The 22,738-nt window shown below is 49.0% G+C and overlaps 2 protein-coding genes across 6 annotated transcripts in view; one reads left to right on the top strand and one right to left on the bottom strand.

Annotated features, from left to right (window-relative positions):
- Positions 1 to 5,202, bottom strand: part of DNAJA3 (DnaJ heat shock protein family (Hsp40) member A3) — a 31,055-nt gene extending 25,853 nt beyond the window's left edge. The window contains exon 1 of one of the 2 annotated variants that reach the window (XM_032461120.1): positions 4,962 to 5,202. In XM_032461120.1, coding sequence (XP_032317011.1) covers positions 4,962 to 5,172 — 211 coding nt within the window. In that variant the 5' untranslated portion in view covers positions 5,173 to 5,202. The remainder of the gene's footprint in view (positions 1 to 4,961) is intronic. The other variant, XM_014554564.2, reaches the window with a different exon arrangement.
- Positions 5,203 to 14,457: 9,255 nt separating this feature from the next.
- Positions 14,458 to 22,738, top strand: part of CORO7 (coronin 7) — a 54,789-nt gene continuing 46,508 nt past the window's right edge. For 2 of the 4 annotated variants that reach the window (XM_032461077.1, XM_032461078.1), the window contains exons 1-5: positions 14,459 to 14,633; positions 16,982 to 17,078; positions 17,872 to 17,946; positions 21,415 to 21,485; positions 21,903 to 22,086. In XM_032461077.1, coding sequence (XP_032316968.1) covers positions 14,574 to 14,633; positions 16,982 to 17,078; positions 17,872 to 17,946; positions 21,415 to 21,485; positions 21,903 to 22,086 — 487 coding nt within the window. In that variant the 5' untranslated portion in view covers positions 14,459 to 14,573. Of the gene's footprint in view, positions 14,634 to 16,981; positions 17,079 to 17,871; positions 17,947 to 21,414; positions 21,486 to 21,902; positions 22,087 to 22,738 lie in introns of all 4 variants that reach the window. The other 2 variants (XM_032461076.1, XM_032461079.1) reach the window with 2 other exon arrangements.

The raw sequence follows: 22,738 nt of genomic DNA, 5'->3' as shown, positions 1-22,738 counted from the left end.
ATGTGAAGACTATAAAACAGCGCTGGACAGGGCTGATTCTGCTGGATTACACTAGGGCTGTAGCCTCACCATACCTCTTAAGGAACCGCACCCCAGATGGGGGCTGCCCCTGAGATGACTGAAAAGGACTTCACTCTCCTGCTCCAATGCCGGAGCACGCGCCAGGTGCCAGGTACTCCCACATGCCTTGTCCCACTCAGTGCTTAACAACTCCCAGGTTCTTCCCCTCGACCATGCAACCCTGGGTATCTGCTTATGGGGTAGTTCTCAGGGTGTGATCCCTGAACCAGTAGCATCATCAGCTTGTCAGAAACGTAAATTTTCCAGCCCCACCCAAACCTGAATCTGAAACCCTGGAGGTAGGGTCCAGCAAGCCCTCCAGGTAATGATTTGAGAGCCACGGTGCTAAAGAAATGGTCCCCGGTCTATAGTCATAGATCTCTCCGAGAGAATCCGATAAAAGTGCTGAGCCCTCCCCTAAAAACAGTATGTACACATACATATATACACACACACACACACCTATGTGCGTATATAGAGAGACATACAAGGTTAAAGGGTCCTGTCCTGGAACCTCTGTTCACCCCAGAGTACACAACCCGAAAGGGATCAACGCACAAGGCTGCTCCCCTTCGTCCCCTCTGCACCCCCCCCCCCCGCTCCTTTCAGGCCTCTTGCATCAGCAGCTGGGAGGAAAGGCTGACAGACACATGTACTCAACTGCCTTCTGGGTATGGAGCAGAGTCCTAGCTGGACTGGCCCATCACCAAGTGAAGGGAGGAGGCTGCTCTACAATTTTAAGTCCTGCCTCCTAACCCCCAACCTATCCTGTGACAACTGAAGATGGGGAGGGCAGGGCGGGGTTGGGGAGTAGAGGCCAAGTTAAGGCTGAAGAGGGAGCAGAAGTCAAGAAAGGGAATGAGAATCATGAGGCAGCTCCAGGCGTTAAGTGGAAGGTTTGCCTGCCAAGGAGAAGCTTCTGTATTCAGCACTCATTCATTCAGCAGTCACTCACTGAGCAGCTCTGCTCGCCAGGCACTGGGCTCCAGCAGCAAACCATTCAAAGGCCCTGCCCTCTGGGAGCTTACATTCATTCCAGACCTTAACACTGTACTAGGCACCGAGGATACAAGATGAAAAAAAGAGTCAAAGTCAGTGCCCTCAAGGAGCTTACAGCCCCACAGGGAAGTGTGAGAGGCCATGTGTGAAATGGTATTAGCACGCAGGGATGCAGAGTGAGAATACACAAAAGGGTCACCTAACCTGGGTCTCTCAACCTCCACACTACTGATGGGATCGGGTTCTTCTCATGGGTCGGGTGGAGCACAGTACTATTGTTATGGGCTGAATTGTGACCACCAACCCCCAAATTCCTATGTTTTAAGTCCTAACCCCCAGCTTTTCAGAATGTGACTGTATTTGGAGATGGGGTCTTTAAAGACAACCTTGCTAAAACACTGATTGTGGAATTTTACAGCCTCCAGAACTGTGAGAAAATAATTTCCCATTGTTTAAGCCATTTAGTCTGTGGTACTTTGTTATGGCAGCCCTATGTATTTATTTATATCCTAATATACCTAGGTATTTATAATACAGTGTTTTTAGCAGCAGCCCTGGTCAACCGGTTGCCAGCAGCACCCCCCTCCAAACTGGCCACTGAAAACATCTCCAGAGACTGCCAGATGTCTCCTGCAGGGTAAAATCACTACCAGTTGAGAACCACTACAACTCTATCTCAGAAATTCAGGGTAGGTCTTCTAAGGCACCTGTTGTTAAGCTGTAAAAACTAGCTAGGCTAAGGAGGGCTTGAATCCATCCAGATTTATGCTTGTAGTCCCAACATTGTTTGCAATAGCACCCTCTTTCACTTTCAAAAGCACCCCATTTAGTAGCTAAATCATATGATCACCTTTGGTTTGGAGGGAGAAAGTTCTTGTGCATTTAGGAATTGTAGGTACTGTGATGTAACTAGGGAGAGAGGGAGAGAGAGAGAGAGAGAGGGAGGGAGGGAGGGAGAGAGAGAGAGAGACAGAGAAGAGACAGAGGAGAGAGAGAGAGAGAGAGAGAGAGAGAGAGAGAGAGAGAGAGAGGGAGGGAGAGAGAGAGAGTGTGTGTGTGTCAAGGACCTTCTCCATTTCAGTGCAGATACTATGATGTAACTAGATTAGAGACTCATGGGGGCGGGTAGGCGGGTGATAGAGATGATGCTGATGATGATTAATGAGGCCTGGGAATAAAGAGAAGGGCCTCTGAACTATGCTAAAGAGCCTGGATTTTATCTTGAGGGCAATATGGAGCCTCAGCAAGTGCTAAACAGAGAATCAACCAGATAAGCATGAGAAAGAGCTCTCAAAAAAAATAAAACAAGGATCGGGAGAATACTTAAAATTTATGGGTACAAAAGACAACTGGAGGGTTGAGCATATCCAGGAAGCTGGCAGGATAAAGGATAATCAGACAGAAGAATGAGGAGGAATGGTCAGATTGATTAAAATCAGAACCAGGAAGCAGATCTATATTTTCAGTATCCCCGTTACTTGTTCTCTGTTGCTGCAGCTTAGATTTTCTGGCACAAGAAAAGCAGACAGGGTGGGAGCAGTAGGGATTAGAGACTACTGTTATGTTTCTCCAACCAGATTTGAGAAAAACACCAGAGCTAGTTTCTTAGTGCTCCTGTACTCAGCCCTGCTTCACTCAGGAGGGAGAGGTTACCTCGACCCATCTTGCCTCTCCTACCACCCCTTCCAATCCAGAAGGCGGAGGCTGGTAGTGGCAAAGGCTCTGGCAGCTGCAGCTTCAACATCATAAGATAATTTAGGCTTGGGTTAGAACGGGGGACAGCAATGTGCAAAACTGCATATAAACACAAATCACATTTAACTAATACAAGTTTGATGACTTCTGACATTATCCCAAAGGTATCAATGATTAGCAGTAATTAGAAAGAGTTCACTTAATAGACATATTTTCCCCCAAGATATGACCAATAAATGTCCCGCCCATTTTAGAATAACCCAGAAGAGGATTAGTCTCCAAGTCGGTCCAAGAATGGCCAACCCAGTGTGAAATGACTACCTTCTGCTCTGGGAGAAAAGTCGGATTTAAAGCGTTGTTTTTTACATCATCTAATTGCACTACTGGACTTGAGATGTTTGAGGGCTGAGTTCATGACTTTAGATGTGGTAATAGAGTGCACCTTGAAGGATGCCACCTCTCACATGTGTTCATCACCTGATACAAAACATGCCCATTGTGGGCACTGGGCTCATTCGGGGAAAAGGAAAGCTGACTGCAGTTCCTTACACATCAGGCTCAGCACTTAGTGCTTGTCTGTCTCTCACACACGCATACACAATTACCAAAAAATGTTCCCCAAACCTGTACAAATGTGGTATGAACAAGTTTAGCTTAATAAGCATCAAAAGAATTAATATCTGAGCAAAAAGATGCAGCCAAATTCTATTCCAAACAACCTTGACATTAGAAAACATTAGCAAAACCTAAAAATGACCACTTTTGCTCATATTGAGAAATACAGCGTGACATGGATTCAAATAACCCTGAGGAAACCTTGGTTACTGCTCCATCCATGAAGAAATATAAGTGGTAGGAACAGAATAAAAAAGTGGGATCACGTGACCAAAATCACATCCAATCTCTTTGGTCTCTGCTATATCCCCAGTACCTATAACAGTAACTGGCATATGACAAGCCCTCGATATATACCTATTAACATTTTTTTCAGTTAAGGAATGGAAGGCACAAAAGGATTACATAATTTGCTCAGGTCTCACACATGCTACTGGAGTAGTGTTCACTGCATAAGGTAATCACAATTACTGATATTTTAATAACTAGCTATTATGTAAGCATTACAAAACTGGATCTCAATAGGAAAGCATCTTGCGTAAATTACCTCGTCAGACCCTTTAATTAATCATCTCTGTAAGTTTATAGATAGTTTAAACTATCATTTGCACAAATTCTAGGGGACACAAACATCTAGCACAATTCAGGCACATAGTTGGGTGTTCAGTGTTTCCTCCTTCCTTATCTCACTATAAGGGAAGTCATTCAACACATAACATAAGAAACCATCATGGCTAAGCACTTAAAAGGCTCACTATATATTAATTCAACATCACTTCCAGCATTAAAAAAGCAGGAGGTTTTGAATCACGACTCTCCCACTTTCTAGCTTTGTGACATCCTACCAGTTACCATCTAAGCCTCAACTTATTTACCTATAAAACAGAACAATAGTCTCTATCACGTGGAAGTGATCCATGCCTGGTACATAGGAAATGCTCAATAAATATGAGTTTGCATTTTTAGCAAAATAACCAACATAAAGATTTCTAAAAAACAGTAAGCGTGCCTTCCAATTTACACCGTGTGGTGCAAAGAGCGTAGTTTTGAAAGAACAGCTTTGGGTTTGGGACAACTCTTCTTATCTAACTTTATGACCTTGGGAGGGTCAACTCCTCTGCTAGAACCTCAGTTTCCCATTCTTTAAAATGGGGATGATGATCCCCACGTTGCAGGGCTGCTGTTACCAACAATTGAGATGAGGCACAAGGTGCTTAGCTAGTCCAAGAGCAGGTGCTCACCGAATGGCCGTTACCTCTTCCCTTCCTCTACAGGCTAATAAGTAGAAAGGAGGGAAAGGAATCGGGTAGAAGAACAGCGGCAGGCCGGAAAGAGGCCTCCAGAAATGTTGACAGAGAGGTGAAGGTTCAAGGCCTGCGGGGCGTTTCATCCCCGCCGCCGGGGGCTCCACGCAGCTCTCCTCGGTTCACCGCTTCTAAATAGCCATTTGAGCCTCTCTGACTCCTGCGTGCCCATCACCCCAAGTGATTCCGCAGGTAGGTCGGAAGACAAACTCCACCCCGCAACCCCCGTAACCGGAGCGAAACGAGTCACTCCTTTCCCCTCACTCGGGGGCTGGAGCCTGCCCTCACCTGTAAGGCTGACACCGGGTCTCAATGTCAGCAGCGCCCCGGAACCGCGAGCTCGCAGGGAAGGCGCGAAGGCGGTGACGCTCAGACCGCGGCCCAGCGATGCCCCCACCACGCCCCCCACGGGCGGCCGGGCTCCTCTCCCCGCTGCAGCCGGCAGCCGCAGGGACCCGACGGCTACAAGCAACCAGCGTGTAGAGCACCACGCCGCCATTTTGGGCCGGGGGCACTGCGCCTGCGCCACCCGGCTCAAGGCGGCCTCACGAGGACAACGCACGCGCGCAGCGCCGGAGCTTCCGGGGGCGGGGCCTATTGAGCGCCCACGCGAGAACCCGTGTTGTGCATGCGCATCCTTACCCACTGCAGTTCCTTGGTAGCCTATGCTGAGATGTTTGCTCTAAAAAGTGCTACTAAGTAGCTTGCCTTGAGGAGCCTCGTCATTCCGTGCTGGCCGACCAAGACTGCACCTTATTCGTGTAAGGACGAGGTCGAGCGTAGCCGAATGTAACTAGTCTGGGGGTCCTGGCAAGGGCCGGACTACAAATCCCGGCGTGCAATGCGACCGTCAGTCTCGCGGATTCCAGCGTGCAGTGCGGGCTTCCCTCCTCCTGACCCTGAGACTTAGTTATCCTTGCGTGAATCTTACTCACCCGATGTCCTCGGGTGGCTGGAGTCTCTGCCCTCTTCTCAAAGCCAGGCCTCAAGCTCACTTTCCCTCTGGCTGATTCCCATGATCAGGAGACTGTGATCGCTCAGCTCTCTCCTAAGCGTGTTAGCCTTCTCCAAACGTGTAGTGAACTTGCCGATCGCGGAATGTGAGCTGAGCTACCCAAAAACGAACTTAATAAATGTTGTGAGCACCTACTAGGTGTAACGCATGTTCTAGAATGTCGGGGATACAATGATGGATGACATAGCATCCCTGCTTTGGAGGCGTGCACGATGATTCGAGAGGGACAGGCTACTTAGCAACTAGATGACATGATCAGTGCTATCGTAGGTATAAACAATTACAGGCACACAGGTAAGAGTTTCTCAGACAGAGGTTGGGGCATTGGGGTGTCAGGGAAGGCATCTGAAAGGTTAATAACATTCAAGTTGGACTTTGGTGAAAAGTGCACCAGGTAGGAGTGGAGGGGAGAAGTATTCTAAGTAGCAAGAACTTCAAAAGCAGATGTCTAAAGATGTGAAAGTGCTTGCCCTGTTTCCTTATGCTTTAAACTTGACGCGTGTGACTAGAGATGAGGCTAGAAATGTAAACCTGGCCTGGTAAGTCCTGCGAAGAAGTTTCCACTTTCACACTCCCATCACCACCATCCCTAACAATAGGAAGGGAACCTGAAGGCTACAGGATGAGTTTAAGATGATCTGTGCTTCTTGCCCCCTCCCCCATTATGCAGGAAACTTTTATGTATGTGGATTTTTATCTGGGGAAATATCCATAGTGTTCATCAGTCAAATTCTCCACAGGCTGTGAGATTGAAAGGTTAAAAATCACCGGTCCGGTGAAGAACAGTTATGAAGCTGTTGTAAACTGCAAGGAATAGTTTAGAGTTTGGGCTAGGGAATTTAGAGGACTGAGATGAGCAAGGGGCATTTTAGAGAAACAAGGAAATGTCATAGGATGGGAAGTAATGAAAAGGTTTTTTGTTTTTTGTTTTTATAGTCAACAAATATTTAAATGTCTCCAGCATAGTGGTTAAGAGTAAGAGTATGGACTCTGGAGTCAGACTGCCTGGGATTGAATCTCAGCTCTGCTACTTAATAGCTGTGTGTCCTTGGGCAACTTACTTTACCTCTCGGTTTCCTTTCTCTAAAGTGGGAGACATAATAGTAACTACTTCAAAGGATCATCTGAGGGGAGTGAGATAATCCATGTGAAGTCTTCATACTATACTTGGCACATAGTAAGTGCTCAATGTATGTTAGTCCTATGCTCCAGGCTCTGTGCTAAACACTGGGAATACCAAGCCGAATTCACACAGTTACTTGCCCATGGGAAGCCCAAAACCTAAGGGGAGGAGAGGAGGGAGCTGGTTGAGAAGTACAGCTTTCAGGAATAAAAGCTGAGAACAAGAGCCAAAGGGACTTTCATTTACCACCTCAGAGTGAGTTAGCAAGTAGAGGAGGGCTCACTAATATGAAAACTCTGTCAGCTTCCTAACTTCCTCATTTTGGGGTATTTTAGTCACCCCAATTTATTTCCCCAAAGTGATTAACAGTGAAAATCCTCCACATTGAAAGGGGATGTGTGTGTCCTTGTTTTAGGGGATAGCAGGAAAGTTGATTGTTAGAGAGCCCATATTTCCTCTTATGAAGCAGAGAACCCCAAGGGAATCGAGTGCGTGACGGTGGCTACCAAAGGCAGGAAAACAGAACCCAGGACAGAACCCAGGAAGCCTCTGGCCAGACTCCCTGGTGAGAGCAGTCTCGGCCTGTGTGTGGTTTCTCTCACTGCTAGTCACCATAGAAAAATAGGAGATGACACAATTACTGAACATGGGTAGCTTACAACGCTTGAGAAGTCCTCACAGTAGTGGTCCTTGGTTTTCGCTTCCTGAATCATCTTGAGTTGATGGTTGTTTGAATATACTTTTTTTTGACATGAATATCCTTTTTTAAAATGATCTCCAGGCCACAGTGATGCCAAGTAGGAAAGGAGCAGTTTTGGAGAAGATAATGAGTTACTGTTATTTGGACGTCTATGGGGCCAATTTCAGGCAATTGGTGGCCATTGAAAGATCTGAAAACCTTAGCTATGCTAAGAACAGTCTCTTTCCAGTTCCCAAAGAACTTTCTCGTGTTTTTTGTTTTGATACAATTACAACCCTGTGGGTAAGTAGGGCAGAGACTATTCGCATTTTCACAAATGGCGCCGCCTTCCCAGCCCTGCAAAATAACCCCAAAATAAGCTCTGAAAAGTCAGAAGACTTGTCCAAGGTCACACAGCTAGTGAGTCAGTCAACTAAGATCTAACAGCAAAACCAGATTCCTTTCAACTGTGTGCTTTCATAAACTGTGGTCAGTAGTTCTCAGTCATATATCCCTTGATAGTTTACAGAGCACTTTCTCATGCAGAATTTCATTTGCTTCTCACAACAAGGGGAGGCAGGACAAGTATTTATTACCACCATCACCTGCAGACTTTCACTGCCATCCAAGGACTTCAGCTGTGAAGGAACACAAACGATCCATCCCCGTCTTGTTGCCATAAACGGGGATGAACACATGGGCCACACCTACCCACACTTTTAGACAGAATATGTCATGGGTCCCCTTCTCCCCCCGCCCCCTGACACTGCCCCCTTCTCCAGTCTAAAGCCAAAAACTTTAGCTTTAAGGAGAAACAGATGTTACTTACAAAAGGCACACAAGTTTCGCAAGCATCTGCCCTTCTGCATTTCTCATTTTACTATTCCACTGGGCCCTTTCCAGCTTTCCTGAGGCGGGGAGATCTGTGAGACCCAGCAGGGAATTTAAGTATGGTCCTCCAGCGTGCCGGGCTGAAGGCAGAGGGAGACAAGAAGGTCTAATCCACGATTTCCAGTGGAAACTGACCATCTGAGGTACAATGGGGCTGGCCAAGTCCATGGCTACGTGATGGATGGCTGTTCCTTCCCCACATGATTTAGGAACCCCTCCAGGGAGGGTGGAAGGGCCTAAGCCTTTAGAGGCAATAAAAGCTAGCTCAGGATTTCTCTAGTCATTTCCTTTCCTCCCCAAGAGAATAAGGGACAATTCCAAGGGGCTGTGGAATGTGGGACCCAGATGTTCCCACATACGACCTCGGCAGTGGGTATGGTTCCCTGCAGAAGGAGGAGATGAACTATGTTCTCGCCTGGCTCCCCTGGGTATTCCCCAGTGGGACCTCCATGCTAATGATTTCCCTTTAAATAAACCACAAATGGCCCCAGCTGCCAGCCAAATACTCTTCTGCCCAAACTAGGCTTAAACTTAAGCAATGTTTCACAAACCTGAGAAATGAAAGGAACTCTTATAAGGGGAAAAAACAAAATCACAGATGCTGAGAATAAACCTCTGGGTCCCCTGGTGATCAGTAGACTCCAATGTGAAAGATGTCACCTTAGAAAAGGACAGTCTTTTTTATGAAAACATTCTGTAGTTGTGAATTATCATCACATAAGTTAAATTTTGTGTTTCTGTTAAAATATTTTGCAAGTTCTTGTAAAAAAAAATCAAAAACAAATCACTGGTTGGAGTAAGACTTCATAGTCCCAAGAACACATGGGTACACCTCCATAAACGACAAAATAATAACACAAGGTGTACTGTTAATGTTCTTCCCCATTTTTGAAATGTATTTTGTTCCTTCACTGTTCGTTCCTGTGCTGAAATAACTAGTTACCTTTCTGTGCTGTTCCTAAAATGAACAAGGCAGGGCTTGTGTATAAAAATGTTTTTAATGTGTATTTTAATAAACAACCATTCCAGGGGCAGATAACTAGCTTTAAATACTCTGTTGTTGGCACTGAAGCTGTCCTCATCCACCCCTCTCTTGCAAAAATTCTAATTTATGGAAACCACTGACTTCACAGAAGATTAAGGGAACATCATGGTGGAAACTTGTTTTCTTTGGCATCACGGTTTAAAATAAAGATGCGTCCTAAGGCTCTTTAATACTTTGGTGTGGATTTTTTGCTTTCTTCTTGCTTGTTCCTTTTCTTTCTGCTAATATCCCTTCCTTCGGTTACATGAAGTATTTTGAGTTTTCTAGAATGAGGACTTCACTACAATTCACTACAATTCCCAAATTCTTGTTCGTTATTAATTATTCTTGGAAATAGGACCTATGAAATTTAAATCATTCTGCCAGGTGCCAAGCTAACCAGACATCCTCCCACTGCTGGAATTTGATCTGCCCTTTGATAGATTGCCTTTTATGGTAGAGTGGTGTCTTCTAGCATTCTTCTAGGCAGACAGTGAAGTGGAGTTTCTAGGAGTGCAAAGAGACAAAGCTGATGACTTGCAGGCTTGAAGGACTGGAAGGTTCTTGCAGGCTGTCAGTTCTAACTTTGCAATCCATGAAGTTATTTATTCTGATCAAGTTTGCAGCAGCCTTAGGGCTCTGAACTCTCTACTAGAGTAATTTTCTCCAGCCATAATGGACCTGGGAACATGTGAGTTGCTCCCTCATCCTTTGATGATGTCCCTCTGGCTCTTCCCTCTCCCTTGCTGTGGCACTCAGGTTGGTCACCATGGCAATGGAAAAGTGGACATTCTCCTACTTTGCTTCCACCAGACCCCAGTTTGTGGAAATAGTCACATGACCCAGTACAGCCAGGGTTATGGCCTCTTTCTCTCCTGAGAGAGAAAAGGTCAGGGGTCACAAACCCAGGTGCCAGGGCCAGGCAGGTGCAGTAAAGTAAGAGTAGGGTGGCTGTGTTTAAGACCACAGGGGCCAGTGAGACTGTGGTGAATTGGAAAACATGCTTCAAAAGTAGCAAGTGCTCCTCAGCTCCAGCCCATGTTAGCCATGTGGGCATGTGGCCCTAGTGTTGCCAGATCTTTCAGTGATTTTTCGCTTGCTTGTTTTTGTTTTTGTTTGAGGAGGGGAGGGTAATTAGGTTTATTTATTTTTAAAGGAGAGACTGGGGATTGAACCCAGGAACCCATGTGTGCTAAGCATATGCTCTACCACTTGAGCTATCCCCTCCCCCCAGATTTTTCAGTTTTTCAAGAGATACTGAAATCCAAGCTTTTTTTTTTTTTTTTAAGCTTCCCAATTTTGTGGGGGGAGGCAGGGGCAGTAATTAAGTTTACTTATTTGTTGTAATGTAGATACTGGAGACTGAACCCAGGACCTCATGCATGGTAAGCACACACTCTACCACTGAGCTATACCCTTCCCGTCTGCCGAAGCTTCCCAATTTTTAACATACTGTATGAACCAACTAAAACATATCAGTAGACCAGATTTAGCCCATGGCATGTCCATTACCTCTGGGGATTAAAGTCTTTCTCACTTTCTGGCTGCCCATTTAGGCCATCTGACATAATGGTACATTAAAAAAATATGTAATTCAGGGATAACAATGAAGTGACATCAAGTGACATCAATTTTGGGAGGTTTGCAATGAACCTTTCCAGTAGGTGTACAGTTGATTTATATATACTTTTTGTTGTGGGAAAACACACATTACATAAAATGTATCATCTTAACCATTTTGAGTGCACAGTTCAGTTGTATTAAATATATTAATAATTTTGTGCAACAGTCACCACCATCCATCTGCAGAACTCTTTCCATCTTATAAAACTGAAACACTATACCCATTAAACTCCCCACTTTCTCCTCTCCCAGACCCTGGCAACCACCATTCTGCTTTCTGTCTCTATGATTTTGATGACTCTAAGTACCTCATGTAAGTGGAATCATACAGAATTTGTCTTTTTATTACTGGCTTCACTTAGCATAATGCCCTCAAGGTTTATCTATGTTGTAGCATCTTGCATATTTTCTTGCCTTTTAAAAGCTAATTATTTTATATAATATTCCATTAGAATGTATATCCCACATTTTGCTTATCCAATCATCTATCAGTGTACTTTTGGGTTGCTTCCATGTTTTAGCTATTGTGAGTAATGCTGCTCTGAACATAGGTGTGCAAATATCTCTCCTGACCCTGCTTTCAATTCTTCTGGGTATATACCCAGAAGTGACATTGTTGGATCATGTGTCAGTTTTGTTCTTAAATTTCTGAGGAACTGTCATACTGTTTGCTCCAGTATACCATTGTACATTCCCAACAATGGTGTACAAGGGTTCCAACTACTGGTTCCAACTACTCTACATTCTCATCAACACTTGTAATTTTCTGTGTTTCTGTGTTTTGTTTTTTTCTTTTTTTGATAGCAGCCATCCTATTGGGTGTGAGGTGGCATCTTATTGTAGTTTGGATTTGCATTTCCCTGATTAGTAGTGACGTTGAGCATCCTTTCATGTGCTATTGGCCCTGTGTATATCTTCTTTGGAGCAATATCTATCAAGTCCTTTGCCCATTTTTTAATTAAGTGGGGTTTTTTTGTTGTTAAGTTGTAGGAGTTACTCTATATTCTGGATACTAATCCCTTATTAGATGTACAATTTGCAGATAATTTCTCCCATTTTTGTGTTGCCTTTTTATTCTGTTCATAGTGTCTTTTGATGCATAAAAATTTAAAACATTTTCATGAAGTCCAATTTCTCTGTTTTTCCCCTTTTGCCTGTACCTTTGGTGTCTTAGCCAAAAAACCATTGCCAAATCCAAAGTTGTGAAGCTTTTGCCCCATGTTTTCTTCTAAGAATTTATATTTTTAGGTCTATAGTTGATTTATATTTGAACCACAATATATAATGTCTGAATGTTCTCTTACCAGAAAGTTATAAATCAAGTACTGTTGCTGAAAATAGAGGTTGCTGCATACTGTAGAATTAACCAAACAACCAACAGTAACTAATGGATGGCTCTGAATGTTTAGTTTTTAGTAACCCAATTCTAAAAGTAATATGTGGTATAGAGATCACTCAAAAAATTAAAAATATAACTACCATATGATACAACAATCCCACTTCTGGGTATATATCCAAAAGTATTGGGGTAGGGTATAGCTCAAGTGGTACAGTGCATGCTCGGCACCCAAGAGGTCCCGGGTTCAATCCCCAGTACCTCCTCCAAGCAGAAATCAATGAATAAACCTAATTACCTCCTCCTCAGAAAACAAACAATATAAGCAAAAGTATTGAAAGCAGAATCGCAAAGAGATACTTGCACACTCATAATCTTAGCAGCATTATTCATAATAGCCAAGAAGCAGGTGAACCCAAGTGACCATTGATGGACAAATGAATAAACAAATTACGTCTATATATATATATATATATATATATATATATATATACACACATATATATACATACACACACACACACCAAAATATTATCTTGCCTTAAAAAGGCTAGAAAGTCTGCCACAAGCTCCAGCATGGATGAATCTTGGGGACGTTACACCAAATGAAATAAGCCAGTCCCAAAAGGACACATGGTGTATGATTCCACTTGTATTTGGTATTTAAAGTAGTCAGATTCATAGAAGCAGAAAGTGGAATGGTGAATACCAGGGGTTGAGGAAGAGGGGGAAATGGGAGCTGTTGTTTAATGGGTATAGTTCCAGCTTTGCATGGAAAAGTTCTGGATATCAGTCACACAACACTGCGAATGTCTTTAATTTAATGTTAAATTTTATGTTTTTTGCCACAATTAAAAAAAAAGCAATAGAACTAGCTATAGTGATTGAATACCTCAACCAACTCAAGGCAGGAATTCCAGAGTCTAAAGAATATGTACCATGGGAAAGCTGTACTCCAGTGGCTGCCAGACTGCTTAGAATTCCAAATCCTAGGCCTCAGTCAACTCTACTGACATCCTATCTTTAGTTGATGGAGATCAAGGTTGTTCTTAACTCAGTAAGTGGCCTCTGAGTCACCACAGTTTACTTGTGAGAACTGAAAAAAAGAACTTGCATCTTTTGGCAATGGGTCCCTTCATGCCCATCTCCAGGCCAAGCTTTCAGAATTACCCTTGGTTAAGGCCGCTGACTGCTGCAGGCTGCGGAGGGTGAATTTTCACAGCACTGTAGCGACCAATCACTCTCATTCCTCAGGTCAAAGTCCCTTTTCCAGACAAGCCTGAGCAGGTGTTCTGTCTGTTCTCAAGCAGAAAGCGTATTCTGGAATCACGGAGTCGATTTTCAAAGCAGAGAAAGGCTTGTGGAATGAATGGCCCCAGGTGCTGCTCTCTTTTCTCCAGAGTTGTCCGGGGTCTAAGCAGGTTAGGCACATTTGCTATTTAAGGGATTCCCCTTTGCCCTTATCTTCTGCCCTTTCAGCTTATCTGTAATTGATTGATTTCCTTCTAGGAACTTGCCCCACCGCGCCCAAGGCCTGCAGCCAAGACTTAGTCAAATAAGGAACGCTGAGGGCCCCATCTCCCTTCCTACCGAGCCCACCTGACCTAAGCAGGGTGGGTGGGATGCGGAGTCTTTAGAGTAGGCCCCACGGCCAGGGATTTGCATCAGACTTGGGCTCCCCTCCGCTGCCACTATCTGTGTGACCCGGGCCAGCGGTGCTTCTCTCCCTGAGAGCGTTCCCTGTGTCCGTATTGGAGCTAGTTCATTTCTGCTCTCTCTCCTCCCCGAGAAGGGCGTGTCCCGCACACTGGATAGACTCCCAGGGCAAATCCCTGCACCCAAAATCACAGCTGTTGCCCCTCGTCCTACACGCCTGGCCGCGCCGGGGGCGGACAGCGCGCTGCACGTGACCTCCCGGCCGCCTCTGCCAGCCTGTCGGCATCGGGGCGTGGCCTCGTGGGGCGGCCGAGCGGCAATTGGCCAGGGGGCGTGGCCTACCGCGCGCGCGCGGAGGAAGAGGGGCTGGGGGCGTGACTCGACGGGCCGGAGCCGGCTGCGATTGGCCGGGGGTGCGCCGGGGCGTGGCTGCGGGCGGCGGGCGGCGGGCAGCGGGTGGGGCCGGAGGCGGCGGGAGTCGCGGCTTCTCGCGGTGCACCTGAGAGCCGACGCCTGGGTCTTCGAAGCTGCGCCCGCCGCAGTCCTCGCCGCCATGAACCGCTTTAAGGTGTCCAAGTTCCGGCACACGGAGGCTCGGCCGTCCCGCCGAGAGGTGAGCCCGGCCGCGGTCGCCCCTTGCCCGGCGGCCACCCCTCCCCTTCCTCTTGCCCCGGGCGGAGACCCCCGAGCCCGCCTGCCCCGGGGCGCCCCCTTCAGGCTCGGGCCCGGCGTCTGGTTCGCCCCGCCGCCTCATGGTGGTAAGAGTCTGGCGCTCCCGGTACATTCTCTGGCCTCCGGATGAGCCCCGCGGTCCGCTGGCCCGGCCGCCTCGCCCTGGGACCCCCAAGGCGGCGCAGCCCGACTGACGGGGCCGAGGCCTGAGGCCTGCGAGGCTGCCTGCCTTCCCGGCTTCCGGTCGGCTTTGCCTGAGAGCCGGGACGACTCCCTGCCGCTCTGATCGCCCCTGCCCGGGGCTGGGGAGTAAGAGAGATGTCCCTCTTTGCCCTGGCCTCAGCAAGTCCGGGTGTGTCAGCTGGAGTGGGAGAGCTTCTGGCCAAAGGCGCGCCCCTCCCTCGGGTTTCCGCCGGTGCTTCCTCTCGTGGATGGCTCTAGTGCTTCCGTTACTCAGGGTGATGCTGCCAGAGGCTGATGGGGCCTGGGGAAGCCCGAGCAGGTGGAGCCCAGACGAAAGGCTGAACCAGGTGGTGGGGGGCGCCTTGGACCCCCGGAAGGGCAGCAGGCCTGATGAGGAATATATTTCAGAACTGATGCCAGCTCTGGTCTGCAGGGAAAACATTATTTGTAAGGCCTGGGAGTGTCTTCCAATCATTGGGCCTAGAAAGTGACCTCTGGTGACCCCAATCGGGGGCCATCGCACATCAGGGCAGCCTGGAGCAGAAGCCAGGTTTTCATCCTCTAGATGGTATTTCCTGGGCACATCCCTGCTGGAGCCACAATGGTGAACAAGACAGCGTTTTCCGTCCTCTGGTGCTTACAGTCTCATGAGGGAGACAGCCAGCAAGCAGACAGGCATGCAAGGGTAACGCACATTTTAATAAGTGCACTGAAGAACACACTTAGGGGCCAGGATAAAGATGGAGATGGGCCTAGAGGTGAGGTTAATCTCACTAGGATGGTCCAGGAAGGCTACTGGGAGGAAGTGACATTTAAACTGAGGTGGGAAGGGTGGGAAGCAGCCAGCCATGGGAAGAATGGGGTAGGAAAAAGCCTGGTGGAAGAAGGAAAGTGACCCAGGCTGGATGGAGGGCAGTGACAGGGAAGCATGGTGTCAGATGAGTCCAGAGTGGTCCTGCAGAGCCTGAGGACCACAGGAAGAAGTTGGGTTTTATCCTCAGTGCAGTGGGGAACCACTGAAAGTTTGAAGGGGGTGTTGGTGGTGGAGAGGTTCTCACATTTGCATCAAGACTGTCTCTCTGAGTGCAGTAAGTACTGCTTGGAGGGGTCTGGAGGGTACTTGAGGGGCCCTGGGGCTTGTTCCTGGGTGGGCCGCAGTCCAGCAAGGTAAACAGGCATGGAGCTAGGGATTACAGGGAGAATTTACAACAGTTTATGTTAGGGAGATGGGAGAACAGGTGATCTGTTCTCCTTTTCAGAGATATTTCCTGCCACTATATTTGTACAGTAAACATGAATCTGGAGGGAAGAATAATGCAAGATGATAACGTTCTACCCGTGGAGGGTGAACATTGAAACAGAAACTTGGGTAGTGGGCGTGGTTTCCGGGGTGCTGTGGGTGAGTGGGCTCGGAAAGGTGGGCAGGGAGGAGTGTCAGATGGCAGGGAGGAGTGCTGCAGGGTGCTCTGACGCCAACAGAAAACAGAAAACGTTGGGACCTTGCTGATCTCAGTTTCAGGAAAAGTGTTCCTCTGCTCCTCGCCATGTGGGGGTGTTAACATCACTGCCTTTTCATGGGGTGTGTCGTTCACTCATCTATGGGACTTTGTGGAAAGGCCTTGATTTCCGCCTATCTGAGCTTGGATGTTTCTCCTGGGGCTTGGAGGAGACCCTATGCTTGGTGAAGGCAGGCCTTCAGCAATTGAGTTGAGGAAGTCAAGTCTGTCTTCCTAGGTGTTTACTTCCTCCTTTTTCTGTTTCTCTTTCTCACTTTTAATAGAATAATCACCCCTCCCCCTCCACACCCCAACACACACACTGCCCAGTTAGCCTCTTGACTTTGTCCAGCCTGATCTTTCTGACGGCTTCCTCCCACTTATTGGAGAACTTACTTAATGAGCAAAATCGACCCCTTTATGACAGGTTATGGTTTTAAGGACGTTTTGCATTTTCTAAAGAACTGTGTGAGTGGGGTCAGGTTTGATCCAAAGAAATGCATCTCCAATGGTGCAGCTTTAAGGTGGAGTTCCCTGGATTATGCTCTATGCCCTACCCCTTGCTTTAGGCAGAGCCCCAGCCAACACGTTTACTGTTCTTTATTTTCAGGCCTGGATCAATGACATTCGAGCAGGAACTGCCCCCTCCTGTGGGAACCATATCAAGTCCAGCTGCCGCTTGATAGCATTCATTTCTGACCGTCCAGGTAGGGAGGTGAACATGGATGTGGAGATTTGGACGTTGTCACCCTAGGTCGAGTGGAGCAGACGGGCAGACTTGTTCTGGCCAGAAGCTTGGAGGGGCCTCTCTGGGCTCAGAGGTCAGCACCATAAAGGGGCTTAGACCTCCACAGACTGGTCAGCGTGCAGTGGGCAGGTCAACTTCACTGCGCGCATGGTATAAACCGTGTTGGCTATGGTCTTTAGGCTTGGCAAGGAAGGTGGGGAGGGGGCTGTCACTTTTGTTTCCAGCTGTTACCACATACACTCATCTTGGGGCAACTGTAGTCAGTAGGAACACAAAATCTCCTTGTGTTAGTTGGGACTCTTGATTGCTAGTGATAACTCAGGCCTCACATTGACTTAAGCAAAAGGGGATACCTTTTTGACTTGTATAACTAAGAATGCCAGAGACTTCGGGCAGAGCTGTATTTTACTGTATCCTGACCTCTCTCCCTGTCCCTCTGCTCTGCTGCCCTTGGGCGATAGCTTCTTTCTCACGTATGGCTAAGAAAAGTGGCAGCTAGTAGCCCCAAACTGTCCTCTTTTGACCCACAGGGCCATAAAGAGACAACCTTTGTCCCTAGTGTCTTTGCACAGTCAGTGTCATGGAAGGCTCTTGCATGGTGCAGAACCTAACCTTGGGCCAATCACTCTGTCCTGAGGGGTGTGGTCTTAAGCTTGGTGGAGGCTGTGGGAAAGTCCAGTGCTAAGCTTTTGGGTCTTGTGGCTCTGGAAACCCTGGGCAGTGGAGTCAGAGCCCCCGTGTTTGTTTGACAGGTGTGCTGGGCATTGTGCCTCTGGAAGGCCAGGGAGAGGACAAGAGACATGTGACCCACTTGGGCTGCCATTCAGGTGAGTGGGGACTGGAGGAAGCCTGGAACTCTCCCCTCCCTCCCTGGGGCCAGGATTCATTCTTATCTGGTCCTGCAGCTCCGTGGCTTCCCTGGTCACTCCTACTATCCTCACTTCACCTCCTGACAGATGAGGTCCAGATTGGAAGGCTGGTTCCTGGTTGCGAATTCCAGCCTGGGCAGAGAGGAGGGAAGCTTGGTGCTCCAGGTGGTCAGGCCAGAAGGAAGGGGATATACATTGGCCAGGGCCAGGCTCCAGGCTCCCTGCAGAGGACTCAGCTCTGTGTGGTTCTTAGCCCTGTCTGCTCGCCTGGAGCCCAGCAGACCACCTCTCACCGCCAGGCATCCTCCCCAGCCAGGCTGCTTAGGGCTGTCCAGGGAGGGGGCTGGTTGTGCTGTAGGGTCAGAGATGGGCCCTCACAAAGAGAGCTTTTGTTCACCACTGCAGCTGCTTCTGGGGGCGCCCAGTAATCCTCCTGGCAGCCCGCCTATTTTGAGGGAACAGTTTGCTCTCCTTGGGCTGCAACAGCACCGGCCCGGCTGCCTCCTCTCTCCCTGTCCAGCTGCAGTGGCCGTGAGCCCAGACCCTCTGGCCTGCATTCCCGGCTGCCTTTTGGGCAGCCCTGGGTGAGGGAAAGGGGCTGATCCTTGGTCCCTGGTCTGGGTGTGCAGCCCAGTGTAGTGGTCCTGACGATGATGGTGGCGGTGAATAAAATGACCGTAGTGAAGATTGATGGAGAGCTCCCTGGGTGCTAAGTGTGTTATCTGTGTTTTGTCATCTAATCCTATTTTAAAACTTAAAACAACTTTATTGAGGTCTCATTTACATACTATGAACGTTACTTGTTTGAAGTGAAGAATTTGATGATTTTTATTAAAGTTACTGGGCTGCGTATCCCACCCCACGGCGTTAGAACATTTCCATCATCCTGGGAAGACCCCTTGTGCCTCTTGGCAGTTAGGATGTGTCTCCCTGAAGCCCTGCAGCCTCAGGTGTCCGTTGATCTTCCAGCCTCTGCAGCAGGGACTGAAGCTACCGTGTGGCCAAATCTGGCCCGCTGCCGGGCTTTGTAAATAGTTTTATTGGAACACAGCCACGCCTCTTCATTGACTTACAGGCTGTGGCTGCTTTTTCCAACAACTGCTTTCCAACAGTTGAGGAGACAGAGACCGTATGTCCCTCAAAAACTAAAACATTTCCTACCTCGCCCTTCACAGAAAACGTTTGCTCTGTTGACTGGCCTTTTCTGGGCGTAAACCGACTCATACCATACACGGTCTTTCTAATCTGGTCTCTTTCGTTTGCTGTAATGTTTTTGCGATCATTTGTGTCCTCCAACGGAGACAAAGTCCGCTTTCTCATCCATTCTCATACATTTTTGAAGTAGGTTTTTAAGTAACCCATTTTTCAGCTAATGAAACTGAGGCTCAAAGAGATGAGGAACTTAGCAGTGTGGGCACTGTTGCTGGCAGAGCCAGAATCGGAACCCGGGTTAGGCACCATGCTGTTTGCTTCTTGTTGCTTATTTCTCCTGGGGATGCTGCCCATGTTGGTGTTACCTATAAGATGGTGAGCTCCCTGTTATTGGGGGGGCTTCAACTAGAAGCTGGATCAAGCTTCTATCAGCGGATTGTAGCCTCACTGTGGCTATCTGGAGCCTCTCCTTGCAGGAGCAGCCTTGCCGGGAAGCTGCTCTAGGGGAAACTGAGCTCCAGCTCCTCAGAACCTGCTTTCCAGGCACCAGGCACCATTCTGCCCTCTTAGGTGCTGGTTGGGGGGGGAGACTGTGGTGGTCTGGGTTCTGGCTGCCGCCCCACCTTCAGGAGCACCTTCTGCCCCTCGGCTCAGGGCCAAGCAGCCCTTTGGTCCGTGGAAGCAGAGTGCTTGGAAGCATCTTGACGTTTCTGCACGCCTGGGCTGTGGGATGGTGGCGGGGGCCCTGCTCTGACTCAGGAAAGGCCATGTGTTGTGCTGAGGTTGTAGGTTCTGAAGCTGGACTGCCTGCCTGACCCTCAGCCTTGCCCCTTCTTAACTGTGCAGCTCTGGGCAAGTTACTTAACCTCTCTGTCCTCGTGTCCTCATCCTTCAGTTGGGGATGATGCTACAGTGCCACCCTGATGTGTTGTTGTGAGCATTTGGTGAGATAAGTGCATGCGAAGGACACAGGCCTGCTGTCACCGCTGAGCACTCAGAGCATTCTCATTGATGCCAGGCTTTGTCCAGTGAGGAGCCTGCAGGGTGGGGTGTCAGGGGGTCTAGGCTGGGGCTGTCCCAAGGAGTGCTTGTCCCCGTCTACCCCTTCTCCTCTTTGTCTCCTCTGGCCTGGATGCCCAGGGTCCAGCTCCGGCCTGGGAGGAAAGTGTACCTTCTCGGCCCCACTGGGGAGGCAGTCAGTAAGATGGTGACGCAGGCCTAGCTGTCCTGCTCACATCCCCTGCTGCCCCTCACACCTGAACCCTGGCCTGGCCCTGCCCCCTGAAACCATCAGTCTCATTTCCCCTCTGGGCTCTGGCTCACTCTGTGTGCCCCAACTCCCATCCTGGTCCCCCGGAGCTGAGGAGTTCAGGTTGTTTGGTTGCAAAGAACTGAGACCAACTCTAGCTTGCTTAAGCCAAAAAGGGATTTATTGGGAGACTCTTGGGGAGCTTCCAGAACTGAAGGAGCAGCTGGACACACAGGCCTTAGACAGCTCCCTCCCAGCTGGCTGACCTCCACCCAGGCCAGTCCCTAAGGCACCCTGTCACTTGACCTTCCCATTCCTGGCTTAATTCCCTCAAGAGACACCCTGGCTGCCGGGCTTGGGTCAGGTGCACTCCTACAGATGGGCCAGCCTTGGCTCCTGGGGGTGTCAGGGGTCAGAGAACTCCTAGGTCGGGCATGTCACCCCAGCCCCCTGCCTGCCTGTTCCACCCTCTGTATTCTTCTGGGTCCATTGTGCCTCCTCCAGGAAGTCTATCCTGACCTCTGACCTTGGGGTCTCTCCTGCGTGCACAGCCCACCTCTTGCTGCATTTTCAGAGACATGTGTGTCTTCCCTGTGGATGTGATGAGGGCCTGTTAGGGTTAGGTGGCCTCTAGTCTGTCCTGTTTGTGAATCCCCTTTGGGCCCAGACTGGGGTCTGGTGCTTGTGTTCATTCACCTGAGCTGGGTTTTGGGTGAATGCAGGTACCTGGTGGTCTGAGGAACTTCCTGCCTATCCTGCCAACCTCCCGATGCTGGGCCCTTGGCCACCCTGGGCCGCAGGGCTCTTGGGGACGCCTGTTGCAGGCAGAGGCCTATAGCATTTACCCGCGGTTTCCAGAGGTGCCCTCCTCTTGAGGACTTTAAGCCTGCCACCACGTGGGCAGAGGTGTCAGCTCAGAAACCCTGGGCTGTGATTCCCAGCCTTGGGAGAGGTCACTTTGAGCTGGAAGCAGGACATTCTGGCTGGTTCCCATCCAGCCTGTGTCAGCTGTTTCTCTCCCACAGACGTGGTCACGGACGTGGACTTCTCTCCTTTTGATGACTTCCTCCTGGCCACAGCCTCAGCTGATAGGACGGTGAGTGGAGCAGCTGAAAGAGCAGTTCGAGGCCCCTCCCACCCCTCGTCGGGTGCCTCTGGGTTCCCATCCAGCCCCTCCTGCTAGGTTCCTCAACCCTCGCCCGCTCCCGTGCACTCCTGTGAGCTTGCCCTGAGCCGTGGCTACAACCTGTGTTCTGCTGCTCCCTGAAGATAGCAAGGCTGGGGTGATGGGGGAGGCTCAGAGGAGACGGAGTACAGCCCCTGGATTCCCCCCAGCTCCTGTGTCTTTCTCTCAGCCTCTAACCACACCCTGTGACCCTGAGCCCCTTCCCCTCCCTCCCCTGACACAGAGACCAGCCCCTTGCCCCTGGGGTTAGGGAGCTGCTGGCAAGGCTGGCTGGAGGCAGGGAGGCCCCTCCCAGCCCTGGGCTCACGGACTCGCTCTTTACTACAGGTGAAACTGTGGCGACTGCCAGCCCCTGGCCAGGCACTGCCCTCGGGGCCTGGGCTGTTGCTGGGCCCCGAGGACACCCAGGTGGAGGTGCTGCAGTTCCACCCGACTGCGGACGGCGTCCTGGTGAGCGCAGCAGGCAGGGCCGTGAAGGTCTGGGACGCAGCCAAGCAGCAGCCCCTCACAGGTACGGGCTGCGCTGACTGTCCCTGCTGGGCAACCCCACCTGCACAGCACTTTGTTTCTTCGTTTATGGTTTTGGTAGCATTAGTTTTTAAATACATACCAAAGTTTCACATGTACCTGATGTGCATTTATGTACACGTGTGTATATGTGTGTGTACGTACATATATGCACGTATACAGACATGTATATATGTGATTCTAACTTGCTACAAATACCCCATCCCTCCCCACTTCCCATAGACATCTGTTTTCATCTCACTTAGCTGTTTTTTCAGCTTTTTCCTTCATATGTCCAAATGACTTTCTTATACCGTTATTTCTTGAATTGTGTGTCATTTCAGTTCTGAAAACACACTACTGATTTCTGCCCTCATCTGCCCTGGGAGATGAGGATTTTGCTCTCTTCACATCCCCCCCCCCCCATGGTGCTTCTCTCATTTTCCCCGTATGCATCGTCCTGTCTGTTTGGACAGCTATAACAAAATCCCACAGACTGGCTTATGAACAACAGGCATTTATTTCTCACAGTTCTGAAGGCTGGACTGTCTAAGATCAAGCCACCAGCAGGTTCAGTGTCTAGAGAGGACTTGCTTCCTGGTTTGCTGTGTTCTCGGGGTGTCGTCTCCTAGAGGCAGGGGCGAGGGAGCTCTCAG

This window comes from Camelus ferus, chromosome 18, assembly GCF_009834535.1.
Source record: "Camelus ferus isolate YT-003-E chromosome 18, BCGSAC_Cfer_1.0, whole genome shotgun sequence".
NCBI lineage: Eukaryota > Metazoa > Chordata > Mammalia > Artiodactyla > Camelidae > Camelus > Camelus ferus.
Note: the sequence above shows the minus strand (reverse complement) of the source record. Positions and strands in the feature narration are given on the sequence as shown.